The sequence below is a fragment of the Columba livia genome, chromosome 6 (genome assembly GCF_036013475.1).
Source record: "Columba livia isolate bColLiv1 breed racing homer chromosome 6, bColLiv1.pat.W.v2, whole genome shotgun sequence".
Taxonomy (NCBI): domain Eukaryota; kingdom Metazoa; phylum Chordata; class Aves; order Columbiformes; family Columbidae; genus Columba; species Columba livia.
The window spans coordinates 6,841,905-6,869,366 of record NC_088607.1 but is presented as its reverse complement, the minus strand read 5'-3'; the positions used below and the strand labels follow the sequence as shown (position 1 = coordinate 6,869,366).

Sequence of the window (27,462 nt, the reverse complement as noted above, 5' to 3'; positions counted from 1 at the left end):
ACCACGCTCGCAAGTAGGTTTGAGTAACTCCTATGTCCATACAGAAACACAGCCTCTGGGTGGTTATAGATGTAGCCTTTGGATGGTTATCATTTGCTTGCAGTCCAAAAATAGTTTTTTGTTTTGTTTTCTTTCTTGTCCTCCCTCTGCGAGTCCAAGACAGGCTTTTTTTTACAATACAGTGCATCGCTTTGCCTTCCCGCTCCCAAACGCAGCTGGTCGCACAAATCTGAGCTGTGACTGGTGCCGGCCTGTGACAGCGTGTCACAGCAACCGTGTTGTTCAGCGGTCACATTTTCACTAGAGTGGCAGCCTGTCTTGTCATGGGTGTGAAAGGGTAGCTGGGCACAACCCCCTGTGGCAGAGAAAGCACAGACAGAGCAACAACACTTCATGCTGCCCAACCTCACAGGAGCACCAGCTGCCTCCAGCCCAGCACATCACTCTGATGCTGCTGGGGGGATCCTGAGCTGCACAGGATGGTCCTCAGCTCTGTGCACACCACCAGGTTCTCGCAGACCACAGTGCTAAAACCCCTCCTGCTGCTGCAAGCCACAGGCTGCCTTTCCAGTGTGTTATCTAGGAGCCAAGCCCTGTGCTCAGCAGGAGAGGCAGATCTTGTTCTGCGCTGGAAAGCAGCAAAGCTTCTCTTTGCAGCCCTGCTAGCTGCTGAAGCAACGTCCCCAGTGCCTAATGGGAATGTAGGAATTGTAGGAAATGTAGATGTAGGGATTAAAGCCATCATCTCCTTTTGAATGTTTCCTGCAGAGAAAAGAAAAAAGGAAATTACAGCATAATGGTGATAATTACCATAAACAAGACGCAAAGAACGGAGAGCCCAGTCAGCTGCAAACAGAGAACAGTGATCCCAAATTGATTTCCAGCAGGCTGGAGACACAAAGCAGGGAGCTCCTGAGTGTGTGTTTTATTATTTATATCAATTACTAGCTTCATTAACTTGGTTTGGCAAAGCAGGATTTAGAAAGCGAGAGTAAACAACAAGCAAAGAAGTCAACCCTATCAGCATCTCGTCAAAGTGATTATATTTGTTAGATCCCAAAGGTACATAACTCCCAGTGAGGTATATTTGAGCTTCATGCCCTTTACCCCTGGGAGTAAAGGGAGACAGCCTGGCTATCTTGTAGTTCCAAACCGTTTACACCATCCACCATGTAGTCCTGGATGAGTACCTAAAAGAGAGAGCACATGGATGGCTTTTCCTTGCCTGGGGAGCACCAAGAAAGTGATAGTATTCTTCTGGATTTCAAATAACTACTAGGATTTCAGTATCTTCGAGGCTTCTGCATCTATGGACTGGATGATCACTGGTTTCAAAAGTCTGGGAAAGGGCTGGAAGAGCAGGGAGTGGAAAAACCTATCAAAAATTTGATTGAAATCAGCCTGGGGAAACCTGCCCTGTCTTGTTACATCAGTACATGATAAGAATGTACTTGAAGGCTGCTCATGAAACAAGGAGTATGATAACCATTTATGAAGGAAAGCTCCCATTAATATGGGCAGGGTAGATTTGCAGCTGCTCCCTGGCACTTCCACTAAAGCAAACTCTAGTTGGTGTGGAGGGATGTCAGGTACAAAGGTCCAGAGCCAGGGATGGTTTTGGCCCAGAATGAGGTCAATGATCATGGGGAGGGGTATTTCGTTGATGCAACCACACAAGCCAGTGCTCCAAGTGACAGGCAGGCCAGGTTTGCTTCTGCCAGCTGCAGATGTGCACAGCAAATGGTTATGTTGGGCACAGCTGGCTATTTCTGCTTGCAGAAAAATGTTTTAGAGAAGAGGGTGATCTCAGTCTTCAAAAGCTTCTCTGCTTTCTATGAGATAGAAATGTTTGCTTTGACCCTTGAGCAACCTTTTCTCCAGGGGAAGCAAGAGGAATGCGACTATTTTTTCTAGGAAAGTAAGAAGATAGTGAGCAGTGACAGGGGAGGGCTGGAGGTAAAAATTGTGTTTGTTAATGCAGAAGTGGCAAAGACAGCAGTGCCTTTACCACCAGCTCATAGTTTCTCTCTCTGTACTGTTCTCTTCTGCTGGGCAGATTGATGGATGTGTTGTACAGTTTTGTCCAATTTGGTGGTTTTTTTTCCCCTTAGCTTCAGGTGTGCTGTTTTCAGCTTATATCTGTACTCTGCATAATCTTAGACATCTCATTATATCTCACCATTGACACTTCAACAAGCAAGATTTGCTCAGTTAAAACTGTACAGAACATCTGTTGTTTGGCTGGTATGAAAAATATCAGTTTTCCCCAGTCTATCTATCAGCTCAAAAGCACTTGCTGTGCTCCTGCGAGTAGATCCCTTATGACAGGATCTGCTTTTGCCCATCCCAGATAAACCCCCATTCCCCAAATACAATACAAATACAGCTCTCTGTTTTCTTTCCAAATATAAGGAAAATTTATTTAAAATGATGCATTGCACAAACAAGTGAGTCTTTGGTGGCTGCTCTGAGTTGCTGTTTTCAAGGTGGGGGAGAGACCCACTCTACCTGGCCCTAGCTGAGGTTTGATTAGCTGTTGTTCTTCTTTGGCTGCCTGATTTCAGATCTTGTGAAACTTCATTCATTATCTAATCTGGCTTTTTTTAATTCCTGATCAAATACTGATTTACTTTTTTATATGTTTCAGAAGTACATTGCCTTTTAATACCAATCCCATGTTTGACCATAGGGAGTAGCTTATGTTTGATCAAGCATTTCTGCATATATAAATATTGGAAATACAGTGTATTTGCTAGAACAATGCTCTGTGAGTCCTTCCAACAACCGTACAGAGCAGCTTCAAATGGTGAAGCTGTGATTCCTGCTGTTTAAGTCTGTGCTCTTCACCTTAAATGAAGACATCTCACTCTCCCCTGCATCTCCCAATCAATTCCTTTTATATGTCTGTTAACCTCCACATTTCAGATACGCAGAGCCTTCTGAGCTGCAGAGGCTTGGCCCCAGTGAAACCTCCCAGTTGATTTTTACAATAAGTGTGGTCCTAAGCAGGACCTTCATTTCCAAAGCCTGAGGCTCACCATGCTCTGATAGCCCACTTGCTGGCTAATAAATTTCATATCTATCTGAAAACACCACCACAGACCATGTGTGCAAACTCCATAGTACATCCAGGAGTTCTTACCAGAGACTGTCCTTTAGAAATAGTCTGAGGAGCCATCATAAATGGCATATATTTGCTGCTGTAAAATGCAAACCACCTGGATATCTATCTACTAAAAGTCTCTGGGTGCATGTAAACAACTGGAATGAAATGCCAGCAGCTGAGGAGCATGCAGCGTTCTGCCACAGCTCAGACACAAACCCCGCTCCATCCCTGCAGAGCAGCTGCCCTGCAGCGTGCGAGTCCTCGGATTCGAATGAAAGCAAGAAACAACAACTCAAATCCTTACGGGGTAAGTTAGTTAATATGTTCACCAAGTGTTGAACGGGGCTACTTTATAAAATCAAAGCATACAATGATTTCTTGAAGTGTAATTAAAAATTATACCATCAAAAATACCATAGTGATGAGCCCTGGTCCCCTGGACAACCACGGCAATTCCCTGGAGAGGGGTGAAGATTAGAAAACACATTTCACATGATGGCTTTTAATATAATTATTTGCATAACTGGATTAAAGAAGCACACCAAGGTGCCTCTAAATCTTATTATTGTTTATTACGCTGGATATCAGAGAAAACAGTAATTACATTGAGCGGAGGTTCTCAGGGCTCGATTCAGAGGTGGGGCTGAGTGAATGCGGTTGTGCCTTGGTCCCCACCAGCCTGAGGGACACACAGCCCTTCTGACTGTGGCCAGAGCTCCTTTGTGCACCATTCAGGGAAATCCTGGAAAAATGGACTTGCGGGACCACTGAGGTGGGTCAAGGAAGATGCTGAGGAGAAAGAAGGAGCCTCAGGAACCCACAGCTGGAGAACACAGATCATTTCAGGGTGTGCCTGCAAAACCTAGTCCTGAGAAGGGCCTGAAGCAAGGGGCAGGCTCTGAGCTTTCTGCTGCAAATGCAAGTCCTGAAAGATTTAAGGTGGGTACAAGCTAAACCAGCACTTAATCTAGAGTGCCTGCCATGCTGGGCACTCCTGAGGACCTCCTTGAGGTGACAGACATCAGGGCTGCTGTAACTGCTGCTGCTGGTAGTGAGGTGTTCCCAATGCATCCATCACTGTGAGAACAATATATGCATGGAACAGCCCTTCATTTCTGTCTCAAAGAAAGCATAAATAGATAAATCCCCCTTGTTTTCTTCCTTCAGCTCCCCGCAGCAGCCATCTGCAGTCACTAACATTCGAGAGAACATTAATAAGCTAAACTGCAGTGCTGGCAAATGAGGGTAAAAACATGATGTGTAGGAGGGAAATGATCCCAGGTCCGCTCTGTTCACAAGGGTCTTGCCAGTTACTCCACTGGGCTTTGGATCACTCCAGATTACAGTGCTGTCTGTATTTAGTGCACAAAGTTGTAAACATTACGAGCCATCTCAATGACAATTAGCCTTTACAAACTGACAAGTTAACAGCTTGAAGTAACATAATTCCATAGAAGAAAAATCTCTAAAAATCAGGATTTTGTTGTTATTTAAGGCTCCTTTTTGCAGTGGTGTTTCAATGCTCTCTTGGTATCCTGCTCTCTGTTCTCTATGAAAGAACTCCAAGAGAAGCTGAAAAGCTTATAAAATTTGGTTAGTTTGTTTGAAAGAGTTTTTTGCCTTTTTAAAATCACCGGTTATTCCAGCAACTTGCTATATTGACCTCAGTGGAAAAACAATTGCCTAAAATTCAGCAAAACAGCCTTTAATAAGTCATTCAAGTCTTTACATCAAGGTAAACAAAGCAGATACTTCATCTCAGAGTGAATGCAAGCAACACCCTCTTTAAAATCACTTTCCTTGATTCACTGGCTCTGTAGCAGCTTCTAGTATCCAGTTCCTCGTAACTGGCACCAGAACAGCTTGAAATTCTGAGGAAATTTGCGAGAAGGGATTTCAAATATTTTTCCAATGCTTTTCACAGTGTGTGCATATGCATCTGTGTAATTCTTTTTTACCACATTGACTTACTGAATGCTGATGAGCAAAATAGTACTCACAGTGTCACAGTAGGAGTACATTTACAAACTAGGGAAACCATCCTCTCTTTCCCCTCTTGACTATTTGTGTTACCTCACAGCCCGTATGTTTCTGGATAGATGCCTTTGCTGACCAAGGCCAAAACTGCCCTTGGATTGTACTGATTATGCAGCTGATCTCAGCTCACCATCCGTGAGTTCCTTGTGCCACCCCAGATTCTGTCTGGGCAGGCTGGAAGAAACCTCTTGAGAAACAGTGTCTACTTTCAGAACTCTTTCCCTTACACTTAACTGTTATCTCAGGTATTTTCAGTTTCAGACAGAAGGAGGAAGAAAATAGAAACCATTAGGTTGATTATAGCTTCTAACCCCCTCATCCAATTGAAAGGTGAATGTCAAAGGAAATTGTTTCTTCCCAAAAAGGCTCCTTTGAAAGAGAGTGCTTGTCACTCTGCTCTGTTTGACAGGTCTGTCTTTGAGTGGTCACGCAGTGCTCACACACACAGCATGGCTCCATCCCAAGGGGACTACAGGAATATTGTTAGCCCTCCACCCTGGAGTCTGTGGCTGGGCTCTGGGTAGATGTGTGGATTTAATTTTTAAACAATGCAAAACAGATCCTCACTGAGGTATTTAGGTCCCATATCCATCCTTGCTTCTCCCTGTCCCCAAATCCCATGTCTATACTGCCAGCGATATTCAAAACAGATAACAAGGATCCCTGTAGGTTACATAAGGATATATTATTGTGTGAATATCTCATTGGCCTCTAACTCCTATCAAAGAGCTAAAGACATTTTTGGGATGTGGAGTTTGCTCCTCCTTCTCCAGTAGGAGTAGAGGTGCTGAGGAAGCTACACATGGGACTTGTGTTGTTACAGCTGGCCCCTGAGGACAAATATCAGGAATGGGGACTAATTAGAAGTAGAAAAGACTTACAGTGTTACCATACGAAGGAAGTACCTTCCCACCAGCTCTCATTTACAGCACCACGCTGGCCATGATACAGTTTGTAGTGGGTCCAATTTTCTTCTTTCTCCAGGCAAACATTTTCTTCAGCTCCCCCCTAAAGCTGTCGTGGAGCCAGGCGTAGAGGAAGGCGTTGGTACAAGCAGACATCATCGCAAACCAGTGGCACAGCAGCTGGATGAAGTTGAAGTACTGCTTGTCAATCAGGCTGATGTCTATGTCCTTTATCATGTTGAAGATGTGCAGGGGCAGCCAACAGACTCCAAAAGCTGCCACCACTAAGACGAGCAAGCGAAAAGTCTTCCTCCTCCTTGCTCGGTCCCACTCAGCTTGGCCCTGGGTGACATTGCCTGGGACCACGCGGTTTTTCAGCTTGACTGAGATTCTTAGGTAGGACAGGGAGATGACAGCCAAAGGCAGCACATAGGTGATTATGAGGGTGCTGTAGGCGTAAGCTAAGCGATCCCTTTTCATGTGGAACCAAAACTCCTCGCAGATGGAGAAGTCCAGTTCTGGGAACTCTGCGTGGTAAGTGTGGACCAAGGCTGGGGCAGCCAAGGTACAGCTCAGCAGCCAAATACCAGCCAGGATATAAGCACAAATAGGGATCGTGAGCCTCCTGCGGAATGGGTACACCATAGCATAATACCTGTCCACAGCTATGACAGTCAAGGTGAAGACGGACACGAAGACAGTGACAGGTTGCATCAGGAAAACAAAGTAGCACATGAACCTTCCGTACACCCACCCTCTGGGTTCAAAGGCATAGGCAAGCGTCAGGGGCACACAGGTTGCACACATAAGCATGTCTGAGAAAGCCAGGTTGCCCACCAGAAAGTTGGTGACATTGTGCATCTTTTTTGTCTTGCAGATAACGTAAATGAGAAGGTAATTCCCAATGACACCAATAAAAACCACTAGCGAGTAGCAGGGGATGATGAGTGGCTTGAAGGACTGAACAAACTGGAGCCCTGAGAATAAATTGCTGGTGTTGCTGTGAATCGCAGAGAGGAAGCTTTGGGAGGTTAAATTGTCCGAATTCATCATTTCCCTCCTTTTGTTGTCTGCTGTCAGCTGAGTGAAGTAGTTACCACTGCACTCAATCAGTGTGGATAATGAATGGATTACTGGCTGTCCAGAGGTTACCACATGGATAGTAAACAAGCAGCCGTAAATGCAAAGGTGAAGTTGTAATCCTCGAGAGGCAGCTTTCAGCAGTTCCTAAGAAAAATCAAATACAACAAATTTCCATTAAAGTCCTCCTGTATTTGCTATAAAATCTAGGTTTTGACAGCATGCCACTTAACAAACATTTAATGCAGTGAGTACTTACTGCTGTGGTTTTTTAATCCCATATGATTTTCCTGTGGATGCCAAGAAGTGCCCTAGATGTCTGCTTTCTGCAAATCCAGGAGCGTGTGTGCATGTCAGAGAGGGAGAGAATATAGGAGTGAGAAAGAGGGTGATGCGCATTTACAAGCTAAGTGGAGATCAGTGTTTTTAAACAGTCTTCACTACTAGGTCATGACAGATTTCTGTATAAGCTTTTATCCCTATTGGCTGTCCTGGGTATTACGTTGCTCTCTGCGTGCTTCTTTCTGATAGTAATTAGTTCTTGAATATCCTTTCAAAAATTCCCTTCTCCTTCCAGCACATCTGTAATTGCCCCTGACAGCTAAAAATCAATTTACATTCATTAACACTAGCCTGCACAGTATCTAATCCAATATTCACTTTGCCACAGTCCTCGGAGTGTACAAAAAAGCTACCTGTTAATTTGCTGCTACAATCTGGCTGTAAAATAGGATTTTAATAACATGCTGAAGCCAAATAAATGTTTATGCCACTAGAGGGACTCAGCTACGTACCTGGTGAACAAAGTTAGGATTAGAAATACGCATTTAGCACAAAGGATCTTATGTTATTTAGATTTATTTTCTAATGGTGATACAATGTTTGCTCACCCATTGTATTTTCAGTGGGGTTTACACATCTTTAAAAGTAAATGTGTATGAGACTCGCAAAGGAACTATTAGCATCCAAAAAGCTCAGCTGTAAGGGTTTACCTGCGGTGAACTACAGTAAACTATTTCTAATGTTGCATTTATGTAACAGACAAGTGCTAACCAGTCTGTAAAATAGTCTGTACTTGTTTTGTTTGGGTCAGACATTAGAAATTATTAGAAGAAATTCAGACATTAGAAATCATCAGGACAGGTGCTTAGAGAACACACATTTAAGCAAGGTCTTTGTCCTGCTCTTACCTGTTGCTTTAATTCTCTCTTAACTCTCCTCTGTTTCAACCATTTCTGGGAGCAGTGAAGCTCCACTGCATCCATTAATACCAGCTACGGAAGCTAAAAAACAACAACTTCAGAACACATCAGAGCAGAGAATGTTGCCAGGCACTCAGAGGATTTAGACACAACTTCAACAGACTGTTTATCTCCTCACCTCTTAGACTACTTTAAGAAAATATTAACCCGTTATTTTCTATGAGGCAATGGGCAAACCTACATCCTTCATTTGATTTGATGTAATTTGACATAAAACAAAATTTTAAAGATGTTTCCCTTGTACTGTAATCCTTTCCCTAATCTTAAACCAGAAGCTAATCCTTTGTAGCCCTTGTTCAGACCACAGCCATTCTCCTGCAATTGCTTGTGATGGATGGGCATGTCAGATATAGTAATTGCAGGCGCTGTGCTGCTGCATTTATGGTTGGATTATGCTATGGACTGTAATATGACTCTAATTCCAGCCCAAGGGAGGAACAAGCATGTAGCTACGTTGCTTGAGAGTGCCATCCTTCACTTCATAGATGTAGGAACTTGCCCAGGACCCATATGAAAAATGAGATGTTATATCCCAGTCCAGAGTCCAATCTCACCTTCTGAGCTGGATGGGACCCAGAAGAATATAATACCTGTATATCTATCTCTACATACCCAAATCCAGAACAGGAGAGGGACCTGAGGGTGGAGGTTGCAAAGAGACAATTAAAAAAAGGGATTTCCTACTGCTTTCACCAGCCAGTGCAACCATACTGTTTGGTGATAAGCGACATGCTGCAAAAGTAGTTCCTAAAACCCATAAATGTGATTGTTTCACTTAATGTGGGAGAAAAGTGTGGTCTGATTTAAATACTACAGAAGCAGGAATTGAGTAGGCCTTAGATGTGGTCTCTAGTATAAGCCAGAAAACACAGAAAAATGAACCGGGAACATATGTAAATGGCCTTCATACTGCCCACATCCTACTAGATTTGCCAGGCTTATGCTGGGAAAGAAGCCTCACAATAATATCAGTGCACACAAAAGAATTGAAAATCTCATTTTTAACTAAGTGATTTTTCTGTTTCATTCCCAAGAGCTGCAGAGTAAATCCAATAAATATCTTCATTGTATCCCTATGAGAAAAAGGTTTATACTTTGTTATGTGAGAATAAAAATCAAACAAAATATCATCTAAAGTAGTCTTCAAGGTCACCTTAATGCTCAGGTCTCAAAAACCTATGAGTAACCTTTGAGGTTCTTTTATTTCAGTCTGTACCGAGTAATCTTCCTGCATTTTCTCTTACCTTTTAGTGTACTGTTTTCACCTCTGAAACCAGTAACTGGTACACCTTCTGTTTGAAAGCTCCCACTCTATTTCTGTTAGTGATTTTCTGTTTGTTTTGGCTTCAGGCAGAAAATTTCTTCAGTTCAACTGTACTCTACAGCCAGGACCTGGAAAGATAATATTTAATAGTGGCTTGAGTAGAAAAAAACATTTCAGCATTTTACCCCAAAGAAATCCCCTTTCCTCCTTTAAAGATTGCAAATATTAATCTTGTTTCGAATTTTCTAGGCTAGGTGGAAAAGTCCTTCCTGAACTGCGTATAAGTCTATTTCACACACAGAATTTTCTTATTAAAAGAGAAAAGGTCACAGAAACTGCATTACTGCTCTATGAGAACTGTTTTGACATTTGAAATGTATAAGGGTGCCACATAGGAATGCTGATTAGTGTCTAATTGACCCTAGTCTTCCTTGAGCCAAGGGAAATCATTATATCTAGAGCCAGACCAACACTTCACAGAAACATTTCACAGCAGAGCTTTCACCATCTCTTATGCAAACCTGTCCGACTCTGTACAGACACTGAGTACAAACATCGTGAGCTGATATGTGATGTACTCAAAGTGGTAAAACTCTTAAAGTGCTAACACTGTTCCTTACGTGCCCATCTAATCGTCCCTGTAGTTCCTAACTAAACCAGCATGATCCTAGCACCTGTACCTGTAAAGCTCAACAGTACTTCTTAAGCTGTCTTCCATTATTTAGACTTTACAGACCAAGAAATTTTCTTCTGTCATTAAAGTCTCACAGTTTCAGGTTTTAGTTTTCTCTGTTCTTGTTTATTTGATGTATGTATTTTCCTGTATAACACAACATCTTTTCCATCACAGAACTCCTTTTAAAAAAGTCTTTCATATTTTTCCAAGAACGTTCTGTGCAGAGCAAATCAGATCAAGTAGTTCTTGCAGAGCCTACAACAAAAATAGATGCTTTGCCTATTTTGAATGAAGTTGAGCTGGGGTTTTCTTTAGCAAATTCTTCTTTTGACCAGCCAGAACAAGGTTGTGCATAGCACAACAATTTCAAGACAGGGCAGCCTGTCCCTCCATTTCTCATTTAGTCATATAAATACATCCTCTCTGCTTCTGCTGTGGACTGAGGCATTACAGTCTCTAAACACCATGTTTACAGCTAAGGGTTGTGGGTTTTTTTTTTGTTAGCTTGGAGTTTGCTGTTGTTGTTGTTGCTTTTCTCAAATTCAAGGTACCAAATTTTGATAAATTCAGGATTCAGCTTAGAATAATTCATTTAAACTGAAGGGGAGCTTAACAACCTGAATGAAGAGGAGGCTTGAATTTAAGTCAAGAGATGCTTGAAGTTGCACATGAAATATAGAGAAGAGGCTCTGCTCTTCCCTCTATGCTAAGAATTCTTAGTCTGCTAAACTAAATTAAATTAGAAAAGTGAGCTTAGATGGCCAACATCTTACACTAAAATAAAGATAACAGTGTAAAAACTGAGGAAAAATACAAGCAGGCTCCTGGAAATGAAGGTGCTCAGTCACAATTACCACAACAAGGTAAAAGCCAAATGTAGAAGTTAATAAACTCGTACTGTCAGGAGCTAGCTAATCCCCACTGCCAGGTCCAGCAAGAACAGGCACATGGAACTTGTGGGTGAAAAGCAAATGGGCCACCTGTCCTTGAAAATGCGGAGGGAGAGGAAACACAATGAGAAAGTATGACAGCAGCTTTACAGTTGGTTTTAGAGCAGATTTATGGGCAGAGTTGAGACAGAGAGGAGACAGGACACCAAAGGAAGTTTTTGTCAGATTAACATTCTATCTATGTGCTATCAAACTGATTTTTCTCGACCCAGGATATGTGGTAGTTCTTCTCAGTTAGGGTTTGCAAAATATATATGATGTGGTAGCATATGAGAAACCATCAGATGTACCAGAGGAAATTTAAATTACCCTAACTGTGAAATAGGTGAAGAACAGCAACGTTTATGAAGGAGTTGGCCCAGAAGGCAGCAACCATTCATGCTCCTCAAGAACCTTGCTTGGGATTGACCAGCCTCCGTAGTGCTTTTCATTTTATTATGTCAGCACAAAAAGCAGGACCACACTGACTGAATTTGGTAGAACCACCAAGTTTGGAATCAGAGATGCTACAGAAGATGACTGCACAATAATACAGAGAAACTTTGAAAACCTCGAGGAGAATGGGGGGAACTTTGATACCATTACAGAGGAAAAACTTGTCATAAAAGACAGGATCAAGGTTACCTGATAATAAGCATTTTCACTATGGCTTAGGATGGAGCAAATTCTGGCACAAGTCTAGACAAAGGAGCAGACAGTGCAGTGAAAGTGCAAGAAAAAGAAAATCTACTATTTTGTGACAGATTCTAGCATTAATTTGTCCCTACTTTGTTGCAATCTCTGGATGATTTTCTCGCTGTAAGTGTCTATTCACCAGAGCAGAATTGCTCTGTATTCATTAAAAACAATGGGGAGGATGGTAAACTCGGCAGGTGAAGGTGTATTTAAGCTAAGAAAAAATACTAATGAAAGAACAAATTCACCATGGGCAAATTTAGGATGAAAAGTAGAACACTTCTAAGCAGGGGGGCAACAAATTGCCTTTTGGAAATGCTAGTTTTTTAAACAAACAAGGTATTGTGGGGAAATAAAACACCTGCTTTTAACAGAAAGCTTGATCCATTTATCACATGCATGCGGTATGATTGCCTGCACGGTTCTTGGGCTTCAGGAGGTTCCTTTCCATCATACATCAACACAGATTTAGTCTTTGGACTTTGCTCACTCCTACTTCAAAATAACTCCACTATCATCATTTTCAACAGTATTCCCATTGATAATGTTCGAAAGATAGAACTAAAATTTATATGCATTGATACCCACACACATGGCATGGCTGAGACTAAGTCCTAAGATGTTTCTAGTGTTCTTTGATGGAAAGATTTGTGCACTAGTGCCTGTGCAAATCAAATAGAACAGCACTTGAATATTTGCCACATGAACTCTCACCATTGCTGATCTTGGCACCTGTTCAGAGCAGCTGATCTACAAAGTAGGGAGAAAGGCAGGATCAGCAGAGCCACACTGTAAAAACATTTCAGCTCCAAGGCACTTCAGTCAGTACAATCACTGATTCTTCTTTCTCTGCCCCTGCCTTCCTGCAAATTTGCTACCCAGAGACTCGAAATGAGCCGGCTTCATTCCCCCCATCCCACCCCCTCAAGGGTTCTTTTGCAAGACAAACCCACACAGGAATTAATGACCAAGAAAGAAGTTGGCTGGGTTTTTTTTAAGTTACATTTTGGTATAGAGAGTTTTTTGGGTGGTGATGAAGAACATGTGGTTCTTTTTAAAATTTATATTCTATTTAATTCTATTATGATCCAAGAGGTATTCATGTTGAGCATGTGAATGCACTATTTTGATGAAAAATAGGGACTAGGTGAGCATGTCTGACCATCTCCCAGTTGTCTCGACAGGTATCAATAGGATTTAAGATGTGTATCACAAATTCTTCTGTAAAACTATCACTGAAACAAAGACCATGTTAGCACCCTTACTACAGTAAAAGACAATTGCTGTCCTCAGAGTCCCTGTAGACAGGATGTGCAACACTAGAAAAAAAAAAATATATAAAAGTGGGGCAAAAATCTTTAGAAATATCAGAGCTGGAAGTTTCCTCTTTCATTTATAACTACAATTTTAGGAATAGTGCTGACATATAATGGTAAAGTGTGCTTACATTTTTTATAGTTAAGTCAGGACTAACCTGGGAGAAGGTATGTGAAAATAATTGATCTAAAGGCCAAAATGTTCCTCTTACAAGGAAGGATTAAAATGAAAAAGTATGAAGGCAGATTTGCATATCCATCAGATCCAACAATTCCCATCCCCACCAGAAAAACTGGCATTTCTCCTCTGCTCGCAAGCCCTGAAGGAATGCAGAGTACAATACCAATACGTGCCCCAAGCTAGAACAGACTGTGGGAATTAGCTCCCAGAAACACCTGCAGATTAAATGCTGAGCCCTGGAGAAATTTAGAGTTAGAAATGTTCCCTGCAGATGCAAACAGCCAGGAGCCAGGGTCACTAGATAACCTCACGTCATCATGCATGCAGCTTAACACTTATGGAGAAGCGGGCTGGCAAGAAAAGCTGATGGCTGATCATAGAATCACAGAATGTCCTGAGTTGGAAGGGATGCACAGGGATCATCAAGTCCAATTCCTGTCCCTGCGTAGAACAACCCCAAAATTCACACCGTGTGTCTGAGGGCATTGTCCAATCACTTCTTGAATACTGCCAGGCTTGGGGCCATGTTTACTACTAGAGTTAAGTTAGGTTATGGTTGAACTTGATGATCCTGAGGGTCTCTTCCAACTGAAACTATTCTATTCCATTCCATTCCATTCTGCCTCCCTGGGGAGCGTGTTCAAGTGCTTCACCACCCTCTGGGTGAAGAATCTTTTCCTAACAGTCAACCTAAACCTGCCCTGCACATCTTTCTGCCATTCCCTCACGTTCTATTGACTGTCAGAAAGAAGAGATCAGTGCCTCCCCCTCTTGACTGTGCTTGTGCACCCCAGGACATGGTTGGCACTCTTGGCTGCTGGGGCACACTTCTGGCTCATGTTCATCTTGCCATCAACAAGAACCCCCAGATCCCTTTCCTCGGCGCTGCTCTCCATCATCTCATAACCCCATCTGTATGTACACTCAGGGTTGCCATGTCCTAAGTGTAAAATACAACATTTGCCATTGTTAAACTTTGCAAAAACAGGGCAATAATGCTGCCTGGCCAGTGACGTGTCTCTACAGCAGCACAGGGACGCAGTCCCTGTGGGTCTGAGGTCTGAACCCCTTCCAAGGGGAAGGAGCAGCCAGACCTCTCCCTGCCCTGGTTCCTCTGCCCCGGCCCGGCGGCTGCAGCACCACGGACAGCGCCCGGCCCGGAGCCCGCGGGGGTCCCGGCGTCACACGGGGACGAGCGTCTGTCCCCAAGCTGTGACAAGGCGGGTCAGCCCAGAGCACCACTGAAGGGCAAGGGCAGGACCCTCAGAAAATCCCCCTGCACATGGGAGTCCTTGCGCCACACGCAAAATGTACTTTGCCCACAGAAACACTCAGTGTGCAATCCCTGAAATAAAGAGGCAGGCCAGTGATTATACTGAACCCCAAATGGAAAGGGAAAACTCTCCTCAAGAGCTAAAGAAGGAAAAAGCAGTTCCTACTTCTTCACTTTGAGGGTGCTAGAGCCCTGGAACAGGCTGCCCAGAGAGGTTGTGGAGTCTCCTTCTCTGGAGACATTCAAACCCTCCTGGACACGTTCCTGTGTAACCTCATCTGGGTGTTCCTGCTCCAGCAGGGGGATTGGACTGGATGAGCTTTGGAGGTCCCTTCCAATCCCTGACATTCTGTGACTCTGTGACACAGTCCTGTGTGATCTGCTCTGGTGACCCTGCTTTAACAGTTGGGTTGGACTGGTTGATCTCCAGAGGTCCCTTCCAACCCCAACCATTCTGTGACATACCACAGAATGGTAGAATATCTACTTAGAGATCTACTTTCCTGCATTATTCTAAAGTGCCCATCTACCCTGGTGATGGGTGAAGGGCAGAAGCAGAGAGGAGTAATGGCTACATGATGTCCTGTAGTGACCACACTGCCATGAGTAAACTTGCTGTATTCATGGGGCAATGAGTTCAATTAATATTTGCCAAACAGAATGGAAAAAATCCCAGAGGGCAAACAGCATTCCAACTGGTCTTAGTTGTTTATATAAAGTAATAAAATCCAGCTTTCATTTAATTAACCGTCCCGACAACAACAATCTGCCCTGGAGCTTTGAAAGCTGTTAATACTAAAGGTTTGTCTGAAGAACTGTCATCTGGTTTGATTACAGTTTGCATAATAACATTACGTAGATATAAGAATACTATTTGGAAATGCATTGTTCTGCTCTCATGCAAACTCATCTTAAAAAACAAAACAAAACCGAAAGAGAGATTAGACTTTAATAGCCTACATTATCAGGGAACAAAAAAAAACCCCAACTAACAGCACTTCTAATGGAGCTTTCTGTATGTTTTCAGCACAGTTCAATTTAGACTGATGAAGTGATATTAAAAAAAAACAACAACTTTAAACATATTCACAGCCAGGCTTGTTTACAGTCACCTCACCCTCCAAATGTAAAGATCTATATTTGCTATCAGGACTATTCTCTCAGTATGTTTGTGTGCATTGTACCCATTTTAGCTATGCTTCAACATCTGGGTTTGTTCTCTTTGTCTCCATTTCTTTTCCACAATAGAATTTGGCTCCTTATTTTTTCCTTGTTTCATAGTGTCACTCAGAGCAGCCACTAAAGGAATCCATTGCTGGATGAGCAAAATATGGGGCAGAAAAGGCTTAATGTAGAAGAAATTAGAGGAACACAGAAGGTGAATGACCATTTCATTATGACTCCCATTGCCATGACTTGCCCCCACATAACACGCCTGTCATTTATTCTTTCATGCTATTCTCATACACGTAGCACTGGTTATAAATGGAAATATTCGTGACTGGAAATTCTTTTCTCATGAAAAGCCACGTGAATTTTCCTGCAAATTTCAATCTTGACCAGGTTCTTCTCTGTCCTTTTCTTTAATGTGTTTTCTTTAGAATACTCTTCTCTAGCTCTGTTGGTTTTTCCCCATCTTTTTATCTAACGAAAGAAATTTGAAACCACAAAGAGCATCAGACTCACTTTACTGTCACTCCTTTTAATTCGCCTGTTTCAGCCCTTCCTTTGCATACTCTTCCATTGTTTAATGAATCTTGCCAAGGAGGAATCCTGCCCCATCTGTAGGTTTCCTCGGCTCATGCTAGCCAGTCCTATTATGTCCCCATGGATACTATCAATTCCTTTACCTGATTGGCATTAGATTAAGAATTTAGTCTCCAAGTAGCTTTCCCTAACATTGCACTCTATGAAGTGTTTTGTTCATTTTGTGATTGCATTTGTGATGGGAGAATTGTTTTCCTATATGGGCTTTGTCAAGTGCCTGAGCAGTGGCAAAAGTCACAGTTTAGCTCTAATTTTATGAACACTCTTGTTTTCAACTGAATGCATTGATCTAACTACCATTGATTAGAAGACTTGAACATGTCTACAATAAATATCTATCCCAGAATTTATCCCTTTTCCACAGACATTTTTCTTCTACAGAACAAATCTGTTTTCCTTTGCATGATTTCTAAATGTCTGTTATCCATGGTCACTAGCTTTAGGGTTGGATGTGACCACCATATGAGGATGGGGGAATTATAGGAAAAGGTGGTCCCACTACTGCTGCTCTGTTTTGGCTGCTGTGCTCTGACATGCTGCTTGAGTTGTTGGGGGTGGGGGGATTTGCTTTTGTTTTTTGTTTTTTTAAATAGCAGATTCTTTACTCTTTTTTACATGGTTAATGCCAACTCAACCACAAACACAGTGTCGGATGTTTCATTAAACAAGTGGCTTCCACTGTTTTATGAGTGCTGATTTCATACTTATTAACCAAGCATGCAGGAACCCTGACCTGGAATTTCATGTTCTGTCAGCTTTCCTAAAAATTTGCAGTAAAACACTGCAATGCCAAAATAACTAATGGCTCAAGTGCAGTTCTTTCTGGTATTATATAATACATAAGGAGAGTTGACGGAAATGTTTGAGGTCTGCCATGTCCCAGATGTTTATAATTCTTATATCACTTCACATATTTTTTGTTTCATCATTGCAGCAAAATAATTCTTTCCTATCAACAAACATAAGTATTGTTTCAGATGTTTCACTGCTAGTAGTAGAGAATCAGGAGAACCATATCCCAATTAGGGTAAAATGAAAAAGCTCCATAGAAGTGTGCTGGTATATGCTACTTAGGACTTATTATCTCAGCCTCATTTCTCTAGTAGAACCCCAAGTGTTCAGAGAGACTTACAATGAACATTTTTTACCCAACAAGGTAAGATCTGCCCAAGCAGAAGACAACTTTAGTCTCTGCGAATGTAACAAGCCAAGAATCTCACAGTGTTTTATGCACAATAATCAACAGGTCTTTGTGACACCAAGCAAGGTCACTGTCCTCTCCACACTGGTGAGGGTGAAGCTGAGGCTGGATAATTTTTACCCTGGAGCAGGACAGATATTGCTGGTAGAACTGAGAAGGGAATATTGATCTGCTAATACCCCACCTAGACAAACTGCCTGTCCCTGTTACTATATGAGGTGTCATCACTGCATGGGAAAGGAAGAAGGTAAGGCAAGAATTTCTAATTAACCATTCTCCCCTTCCTTTGTTTCCTTTCCAACATCACAAAGCCTAGAATCAAGCAAACAAAATCAAAATACACAGCTCTAGGCAACAAACTCCTCCAAAGCCTTTTCTGAAGATGCCCACACTGGTTACAGTTTTACTTAACAAAAATGTTATACAACATTCTCATTAATAGCAAATGAAGGAAGAAAAAAAGACAATTCTGAACTCACAATTAGTCTCTTTGAGCACTGAAATAGTCTTCTTACAGTCATGAACCCAAATTATCTTCTTATGAATAGCTTGGAGAGGAGTGGTGCACCTTAAAAACAGAACATAAAACATTATTTATAGGGAGTGATTAAGTATGATTTTTATGTAGAAGTTCAGAAGAAATGGAGTCACTATGTTTATTTAAGTTATTCTTTTGTTGTTGTTGTTCCTACTGAGTATTTTAATTAAAAAATACCTATAAGAGTTTCTAGAATATTCAGGAAAATGCACCATCAAATGGTAATCTATAAAATTCTATTAAATCCTGAAATAAGAGTAACAGCTTGATGCCACGCTGAACAAAGTGAAATACTTGTGGAACATGTGGGATGACACTGGCACTGACACACAGTTTTCTGTGCAAGGCTATGGGTCACAGCCTTCAACACAGAGCTAAAGGGCTGCTCTGCTTGCATCCACATCATGAGCCAGAAGAAATCAAGTCCATTTCCTTCTGCTCCCCAGTCTTGTTCTGGTTTACGTTGACTAGCCTTGGCTACCGAGGGACAGAGCTCCAAGCTGAAAGGATGGCAGCAGACATGAAACTCACCTTTGAGGTCTGAAGACAGACTGAGGCCATAAACAGTGTGATGTGGGTCCTCGCATTCCATGTCATCTTCTCAGCAATGTGTGTCAGCTTAGCCATGCTCCCAGGTGACCAAAGACCTTCTCTCTCCTCAGGTATCTCCACATGAACCCTAACACGAGGAGGTTTGTGCATCACAGATTTCAGCAACTGACATGGACCTATACCTGTCAACAAGAAGAGATTCCCACATAGCTGCACCACCATGATCCTGAGGTACAGCGAGGTGGTGGGCCAAGAGACCCATGATCGCGCCAGCTGTTCTACAGTGTGCACATCTCATTTTTTAGGGTAGAGTTTGTAAAATCTCAACCTTTGTTCTGGTCCATAGTGAAAATTAAAAGCTTTGAAATTATTCAGAAACCATTTTTCTCCAGTTCCTTTGAAGAACATGTTACCCCACAAAGCAGCAGCTCCAGAAATGTGTTTCAAATCTCTTTGTATCCTTGGGAAAATGGAGCTACCGTGAGTTTAGAGCCTGAATCCCTGAGGTCTATTCCCTGATGAACAACCTTATCTAAGATTTAAGCTCCTGTTGTAATCATAAAAACCTATCTTTGCCATTGGTGCAAGAACATGGCATGATGGAAATATACCCCACCCGACCCCCCCACCCCCCATTTTAGTTTTAAATACTCAGGGTTATAATTTCCCTTCATGTGACAGCTGAACCAAACCTACGTAGCCCTGGGTTCACACCTCACTTCATAACGGAAAGTTTTAACAAATTGTGATGAAACCTCAATAGCTGAAAGCAAGACAAAGGCATCTTTTAATCGTCAAATTAGCTGGAGGGAAGAGCTGGAAATGCTTTCAGTCTGGAAAGAAGGGGAAATCATTAAAGGAAATCATCCCCTTTTCTTTTTCCCAGTAATTAGAAGAACCATCTGTATGTTCATTCTACTACTGTTAAGGGTGCAGATTAGCATTTCAGAGAGATTTGAGTTCAACCAGCAATACTTTGATGTGTTAACATGAATGATGCTAAAATTTCTAAGGCGCTCAATGTTATACAAGTTAAAAAGGGTACACATGTCACTTTCCAGTCACTCTTTTTAAATGACTATTCAGTGAAATCAAATTTACATTCAGATAATTTTTCTTTTACCTCCATAAGCATATTAAAAAAAAAGTAATACATTCCCATTAAAATAAATACAGTATTTACATAACACCCAGCTATAATCCAGTGGACCTATTCTGCCAGACTATGGAGCATATGCTGCCATAATGAAATAAAAATTGTACAAAAGTCTTATAAAATATCCAGACATAAACAAATTAAGTAAACCTTTTATTAATGACTGTTTTTACCCAACAGGAAAAATAATCCCTCAGATATTTCTTTTGTGATTTAAAAGGGCATAGCACAATTCCAGGCACAAAGTCATAAATAACTGAAGCACACTGAAAAGAGAAAATTAAAACAAAAAAGTTCTACAGACTTAGTTTTGCATACATAAAACCCAAGTCTCTAGTGTGGGACCACCTCTGGTTAATCTGGAAACAAATCTCTCCCACTATTAGTTCTCTGAGTACTATAGAAATCTGCATTTGACCTGGGGCAGAATGGAAATTATAAAATAATATAATAAACTCTGCAGACCTCATAAATAAAAGACTATAGGATGTCTAAAATGTTCAATACAGATCTCTCTGTGTTTGAAATTAAATAATATGGATAAATGAAGCTGAATCAAATTTTCCCAAGATCCTTTGTGACTGACCCATATTCTTAGTATACTTGTTCACGTTCAAAACAAAGTTCTGCCCATTTATTTACCAATAAATAGTAAAGTAGAGCTCCAGCAAGGCTAGAATTGTCCTCTGTGGACCCAAGTCTGTCCTCATCAACCATCATTATAACTAATCAATTAACTTAAAAGAAAAATGCCTGTGTCAGGAAAGAGACCTTTGAGCAATGACCACAACTTTAAATTTCCCAGCCATATAATGAAAATGCATCTCTTCCCTTGAAACAAAATGAACTTGCCAAGGAAAATCACAATACTCTAGAGTTGTGTATTGCAAACCACTAACAGCCATTTCTTACAGACCCTTCTGTTCAGGGAAGGTAAAGCCAGTGACATCTGGGATGTCATTCTTTCTGGACCAATTTCCAGGACACTTTAATGACAACGAGCTGTATCATTTTGCCCATGGAATCAGAAAAGCAAAACAAAATACATAAAGAGAGAAGGTACGCAAATAGAGGTCAATAAAAAATTTAATCTGATTTATACAGACAGGAGTTTGTCCTTTTTTCCTCCACACTAGGGCATGGTCTGTGGAGAACCTGAGTTCCTCCAATTTGGAATTTTAATCTTCAGAACACACTCTAAGGAGGAAAATGTTGCCATTCAATCTGCAAATGAGGAACTAAAACATGAAGTAACTAAGCAACTCTCTCAACAGGAGAAATATATAGTGAGAGAGATGGAGACAGGTCTTAAAACCCCATTGCTAACCCCTGCAATACCTTCGCTCCATAAATGAAAACAGCACATGGAGGGTGCTTGCCCAAATGGCAGTGGTTCAAATTTGAAGAATGACAAGAGGAGAAAGAAGCAATTTATTTTCCTGCATTAATTTTACAAAAAAGTTAATGTAATGGTTTCATTTCACCACTGTGTCCAGGAGTTTTGTTCTTGACTTTTACAGACCAAGGATCTTACCAAAATGACAAGGCTAACATACTTTATTGATTAATTAAATTTACATCAAATGTCACGACGTAGCATACTGACCTGATGGAGTTTGAACACACAACACACCCCCAAAACAAAATGGGAAGCTCTAATGTCCTCTCAGCATTCGTGTTTCACAATGAGAGTGTTTCCTGCTAAAATAGATTCTCAATTAATGCAGTATGGTAATCTGTGGCAGAGGTAGATATTCACAAGGACTGAATTTAGCCTACTGAGATGTATCTCTTTGGGTTTCCAGTGGGGTCAGTGTGACAGGAGACTAAGAGCAGGTAATTAAAAAGCAGGTTAAGTTTATCTACTGAATGGCTGGGTACCCAAATTTACCTGTCCCTTATAAAATGGCACCCAAGGAGTCTATGGTTTCACACTTTCAAAAGCCTTCATCTCCATTTGTGAAAAGTTGAGATTTTACTGCTACTTCTGTTTTTTTGCTGTTCTGTTAAACTTAATAAGTTTAAGAGCTGTTAATATGTGTCACGATTATATTCTCTTATTACCACCTGTTACTCCTTGATTCGATTACTCGGACACTCTTTAACTTACATTTTACTGTAAAGTATGTAACTTCAACATCAAAAGGGCCTAGAAGGGTAGATCTGAGTGAGCATAGTAAATTATAGTAATTTATTATAGCTACAATGCTTGCCCCCACAAAATACCCCGTCACCAAGGGAGCAGTTTCCCTTTTGTCCCATTTCTCCCTGAAGTTAATACTGCTTGACTGCAATGAATCACAGTAGATGGTGCTTCCCATTATAAGAACAGCAAAAGTAGTCTATAATTCATAATAAAGCAATTTTTAAGCCACTTGAAATGCTTTTTGCACTAAGAGTTACCCTATTTTGTGCCGTGTACAGCAGCAGTTGCCTCCATCCAGTCTCGCTATTTGGTTGCAATATACAGACTTATTTCATGTGACTGAAATTACAAACCACTTGAAGGCTACAAAAAGGCTGCAAAAGCAGCAAAGAAGAAACAAGAGAGCAAAGAGATCACAGAAGCTGTGATGCCTGAAAAATACACTTTGTGTGGATGGGTCTTAGAGGACACAAATCACCAGCATTTGCTCATTTGTTAAAAGTGAAACAGAAACAAAGCCCCGAGAGCCTGAAATGCAAAAACTGGGATATCTACATACCCTTGCCATGGGGAAGGGCACATCTAAGTTGTTGGAGCAATTCATATGCATCAGATTGTCCAAGATCATACACGTGCACTTGGTACAAAGGGGAGGGAAACAGAAGCTACATAGATTCTCCTACAGTTCACTGCGTCAACCTGATAGAGCCTTCCAAGTCATGTAACGTGGACACAGTTTGCTGCCCTATAGCCACCATCATCCTTGACAGCACAGCTGGGAATGGGGTAACCATAAATGGGTGCAGCTCTCCAGCTCCCAGGGTTTAAATATGTGTTAATTATCCAACTGGAGAGTCTACAATTAGGAAACTGGAAGAACAAGACATTAACTCCAGCCAAAGAAGGAATTATCCTGCTCTAAGACTCTTGCTGCTTTTAGGGTATTATTGGCACCAGGCGAGGACAATGCAATCTGCACTGTCCCAGCACACTATGAGGCATTTGGATTCTTCCTCTTAAGTCAGTAGAGTTTCTGTCACTGACTGCCACATAAACAGCTTAGAGTTTTCATTATCTCAATACCCAGCCATCTCATAAGTTGTACCATAAAAAGCAGAATTACAAAATCCTGGTTTCTTTTACATATATATATGTACACATACATTTTATATTTCCCATAACACAGCAGCTGTCCCACACTCATGTCCATTATGGCCTTCTCACCATGTTGCTCTCAGCTCCCCATTATAACCACCAATTACTGATGACTGACGGGCACTGGGAATATCTAGTAGTTAAGTTAATGTTCATTTTAGGGATAAAAAGAAGCCGAAGAACAAACACTATTGTGGGACTTGTTTGTTAACCAGATGTTTCTCAGGTTTTCTAATCCCCCAGAAACGTAATCTTTCACGGGAACCCGCTCACACACACATTGTGCTATCACAGCTGCTACATTTTACATGTCAATAAAAATCTGGTGTTGAAAGTTTGGTCTTTCTGCCTAACATTAGGATGCCTGATTATTTTATACAGATGTTATCTACATATGCACAGTTATCTACAGAATATCTACATGTTTTGAAAGCAAAAAAAAATACAAATAACTCCAAGAATAAGGACCAAAGAAAGTTTTGGATGGCAATGAGGCACAGTGATTTGTGAAAATGTGTTTGAGAAGGAACATGAAGAATGGCAAGAGGGGTCAAGGACAGCAAAAAGTACTTTTTCAAATACATAGCAGATGAAACTAATACCAGAGGCAATGTAGGCCCACTGATGAATGGGGTGGGTTCCCTCGTGGCAGAAGATACAGAGAAGGCAGAATTACTGAATGCCTTCTTTGTCTCTGTCTACTCCGCCGGAGGCTGTCCTGGGGAGCCCTGTACCCCTGAGACCCCGGATGAAGCCAGGTCAATGGAGGAGTTTGCTTTAGTCGATGAGGACTGGGTTAGGGAGCAATTAAATAGTCTTTACATCCATAAATCCATGGGTCCAGACGGGATGCATCCGTGAGTGCTGAGGGAGCTGGCTAAAGTCATTGCTGGACCGCTCTCCATCATCTTTGCCAAGTCTTGGGAAACGGGGGAGGTGCCCGAGGACTGGAGGAAAGAAAATGTCACTCCAGTCTTCAAAAAGGGCAAGAAGGAGGACGCGGGTAATTATAGACCGGTCAGCCTCTCCTCTGTCCCTGGGAAAGTAATGGAACAACTTATCCTTGGTGCCATCTCAAGGCATATCAAGGATAAGAGGGTTATTGGGGCAGTCAGCATGGCTTTACCAAGGGTAAGTCATGCTTGACCAACCTCATAGCCTTTTATGAGAATGTAACAAGGTGGATGGATGATGGCAGAGTGGTGGATGTGGTCTACCTTGACTTCAGTAAAGCCTTTGACACAGTCTCCCACAGCATCCTCACAGCTAAGTTGAGGAGGTGTGGTCTAGACAATAGACTAGTGAGGTGGGTTGCAAACTGGCTTAAGGAGAGAAGCCAGAGAGTGGTAGTCAATGGTGCGGAGTCTAATTGGAGGCCAGTATCTAGTGGAGTGCCTCAGAGGTCAGTACTGGGGCCAATATTATTCAATATATTCATTAACAATTTAGACAAGGGAATAGAGTGTACTATCAGCAAGTTTGCTGATGACACTAAGCTGGGAGGGGTGGCTGACACACCAGAGGCTGTGCTGCCATCCAGCGGGACCTGGACAGGCTGGAGAGTTGGGTGGGGAATAACCTAATGAAATTTAACAAGGGAAAGTGTAGAGTCCTGCATCTGGGCAGGAACAACCCCAGGTTCCAGTATAGGTTGGGAAATTACATTTTAGAGAGCAGTGTAGGGGAAAGGGACCTGGGGGTCCTGGTGGACAACAGGATGACCATGAGCCAGCACTGGGCCCTTGTGGCCAGGAAGGCCAATGGCATCCTGGGGTGTATTAGAAGGGGGGTGGCTAGTAGATCGAGAGAGGTTCTCCTTCCCCTCTACTCCTCCCTGGTGAGACCACATCTGGAATATTGTGTCCAGTTCTGGGCCCCTCAGTTCCAGAAGGACAGGGAACTGCTGGAGAGGGTCCAGCGTAGGGCAACAAAGATGATTAAGGGAGTGGACCACCTCCCTGATGAAGAAAGGCTGAGGGAGCTGGGTCTCTTTAGTTTGGAGAAGAGGAGACTGAGGGGTGACCTTATTAATGTTTATAAATATATAAAGGGTGAGTGCCATGAGGATGGAGCCAGGCTCTTCTCGGTGGCAAACAATTATAGGACAAGGGGTAATGGGATCAAGCTGGAACACAAGAGGTTCCACTTAAATTTGAGAAAAAACTTCTTCTCAGTCAGGGTGACAGACACTGGAACAGGCTGCCCAGGGGGGTTGTGGAGTCTCCTTCTCTGGAGACATTCAAAATCCGCCTGGACATGTTCCTGTGTGACCTCACCTGGGCGTTCCTGCTCCAGCAGGGGGATTGGACTGGATGATCTTTTGAGGTACCTTCCAATCCCAAACATACTGTGATACTGTGATATATATTATGTATATGTTACATAATTGTTATATATATGTTATATATAAAGCATGAATCAAACATACTTTTGATACTTCCACTAGGGATATGTTTCAGGTGTGTAAATGAAACTTGAAAGGCTTTGTATGGAAGTACAGAGAAATACTCCCCTAACAGGAGATGAAAGGGGTGAATTACGTCTGTTGAATGAGGTGTGGAAAAGTTACTACAAGTCAACACTGTCCAAGTCTTCCTATTCTTTGTCCTTGAAGAGTACTTGTGACTTTTTGAGTCACGAGTTAAGTCCATGACTAAATGAATTTAACTTGCTTAAAGGAAGAATGGCAGCACTAGGATATCTAACCTGTCTAGTCCAGCAGCCCATCTCTAGTAGTATCTCTTGGGAGAAGGAAAGGGGGAACAGAAATAGTATATAGTATATAGTATATAGTATATAGTATATAGTATATAGTATATAGTATATAGTATATAGTATATAGTATATAGTATATAGTATATAGTATATAGTATATAGTATATAGTGATGCTTTACCTGTGACGGCCTTCTAGCAATCAACAATTTGGGTTAAGCCAGTGGCTTAATCCAGAGAGTCTTGTTCCACAGGCTTTTCTTCCACAAATTTGACCAATTCTTTTCTCATCTCTATTCATCCACATCCAAAACAATCTGAGATTGCATCTGAATGCCTGACTTCTTCAACCTACAGAGCAAGCAAAAAAAAAAAAAAAATAGTTATTTAATACTGCTAAAGGCACAAATTGAATTTCAAAACAGGAGACTACATTGCCTACAGTACCTGGAACTTCTGAATAATTAGGAAAATATACTGTTGGGATGTTGTCACTTAAAGTGATCACCATAACAGATATTACATTAAACAGATACCAATGTTAAATTTTAGTAAGTTTTTGTTCTCTTATCCCTTCCTCAGCAATTCTCTCCTGCCTTCATTAGTTAATTAGTTCTGCCTGGAGCAGTAAGCTTGTGATGATTAAGAGAGAAATGGAAAGTCAGACCCTCAGAAGCTTTGATCATTTGTTCACTCATTTTAACTTACAAATCTTTCCTTTTTTTCTGTTTGAAAACTGCTATACATTCCCACAGGAGCGTCTCAAGCGCTGCTGCTGGGATCCTTTCAGGTGAACATCCAGTAAACACCTTCAGTATTGTGTTGCTGTAGAGTTCTCCACAAGAGCAGGATGCCATGGAATAAACACATTAACCAGCTAGTCAGAGCTTCTCCAAATGATTAAGCCTCTCTAATGAGATACCAAAGATGTGAATAAGTTCAGCATTTTTGACTTTTTAATTTCACGCCCTCAACAAAAACCAGTAGAAGGCAGCCATGAAACCATGCTCATCTGGACAGTTAATTCACCAGTTTTAGCACTTCAATAAGTTACCACAAACCTCATCCAAAATCAACAACAGTGTTTAGTTCTCCATACCATGATCACTTCTCATTTGTCCTGCAGTAACCTAATTAATTCATGATTTAATAATTAAGAATATCTATTATTCATCTTAACAAGATCAGCAGCTTAGTCTCAGATGCAAAAGAAACCGAATATATTTGAAAACTCCATGCATATGATCTGGAAACTATATTGATTTACTTTGCATAGGTAGTGTTAATAGCTATAAATATTCCTAGAAAGAAACACAAAATATGTTTTTTAAAAAAATCTTCCTTCTCCAAGTAACAAACTGCATGATGAACCTTTTTGTTCAAGCACTATCTACAAGAGATGCACACATTTCCCAGCAGAGCCACTGGTTTCAGTTTAGGCAATATATTGGAATTTAAAACCATTGGTAATACAAAACTATCCATAACAGCACTTGGATTATTTTATTT

The 27,462-nt window shown here is 41.5% G+C and overlaps 1 protein-coding gene across 1 annotated transcript; it reads right to left on the bottom strand.

Moving 5' to 3' along the window:
* Positions 1–33: 33 nt before the first annotated feature.
* Positions 34–26,320, bottom strand: PRLHR (prolactin releasing hormone receptor). Its single transcript, XM_065066877.1, has 8 exons — positions 26,136–26,320; positions 18,763–18,965; positions 18,173–18,261; positions 9,635–9,782; positions 8,319–8,402; positions 7,388–7,454; positions 6,025–7,275; positions 34–762 (listed from the first exon to the last, which is right to left on the bottom strand). The coding sequence occupies exon 7, from the start codon at positions 7,099–7,101 to the stop codon at positions 6,067–6,069; it is 1,035 nt and encodes a 344-aa protein (XP_064922949.1). The 5' UTR covers positions 7,102–7,275; positions 7,388–7,454; positions 8,319–8,402; positions 9,635–9,782; positions 18,173–18,261; positions 18,763–18,965; positions 26,136–26,320; the 3' UTR covers positions 34–762; positions 6,025–6,066.
* Between the last annotated feature and the right edge of the window lie 1,142 nt (positions 26,321–27,462).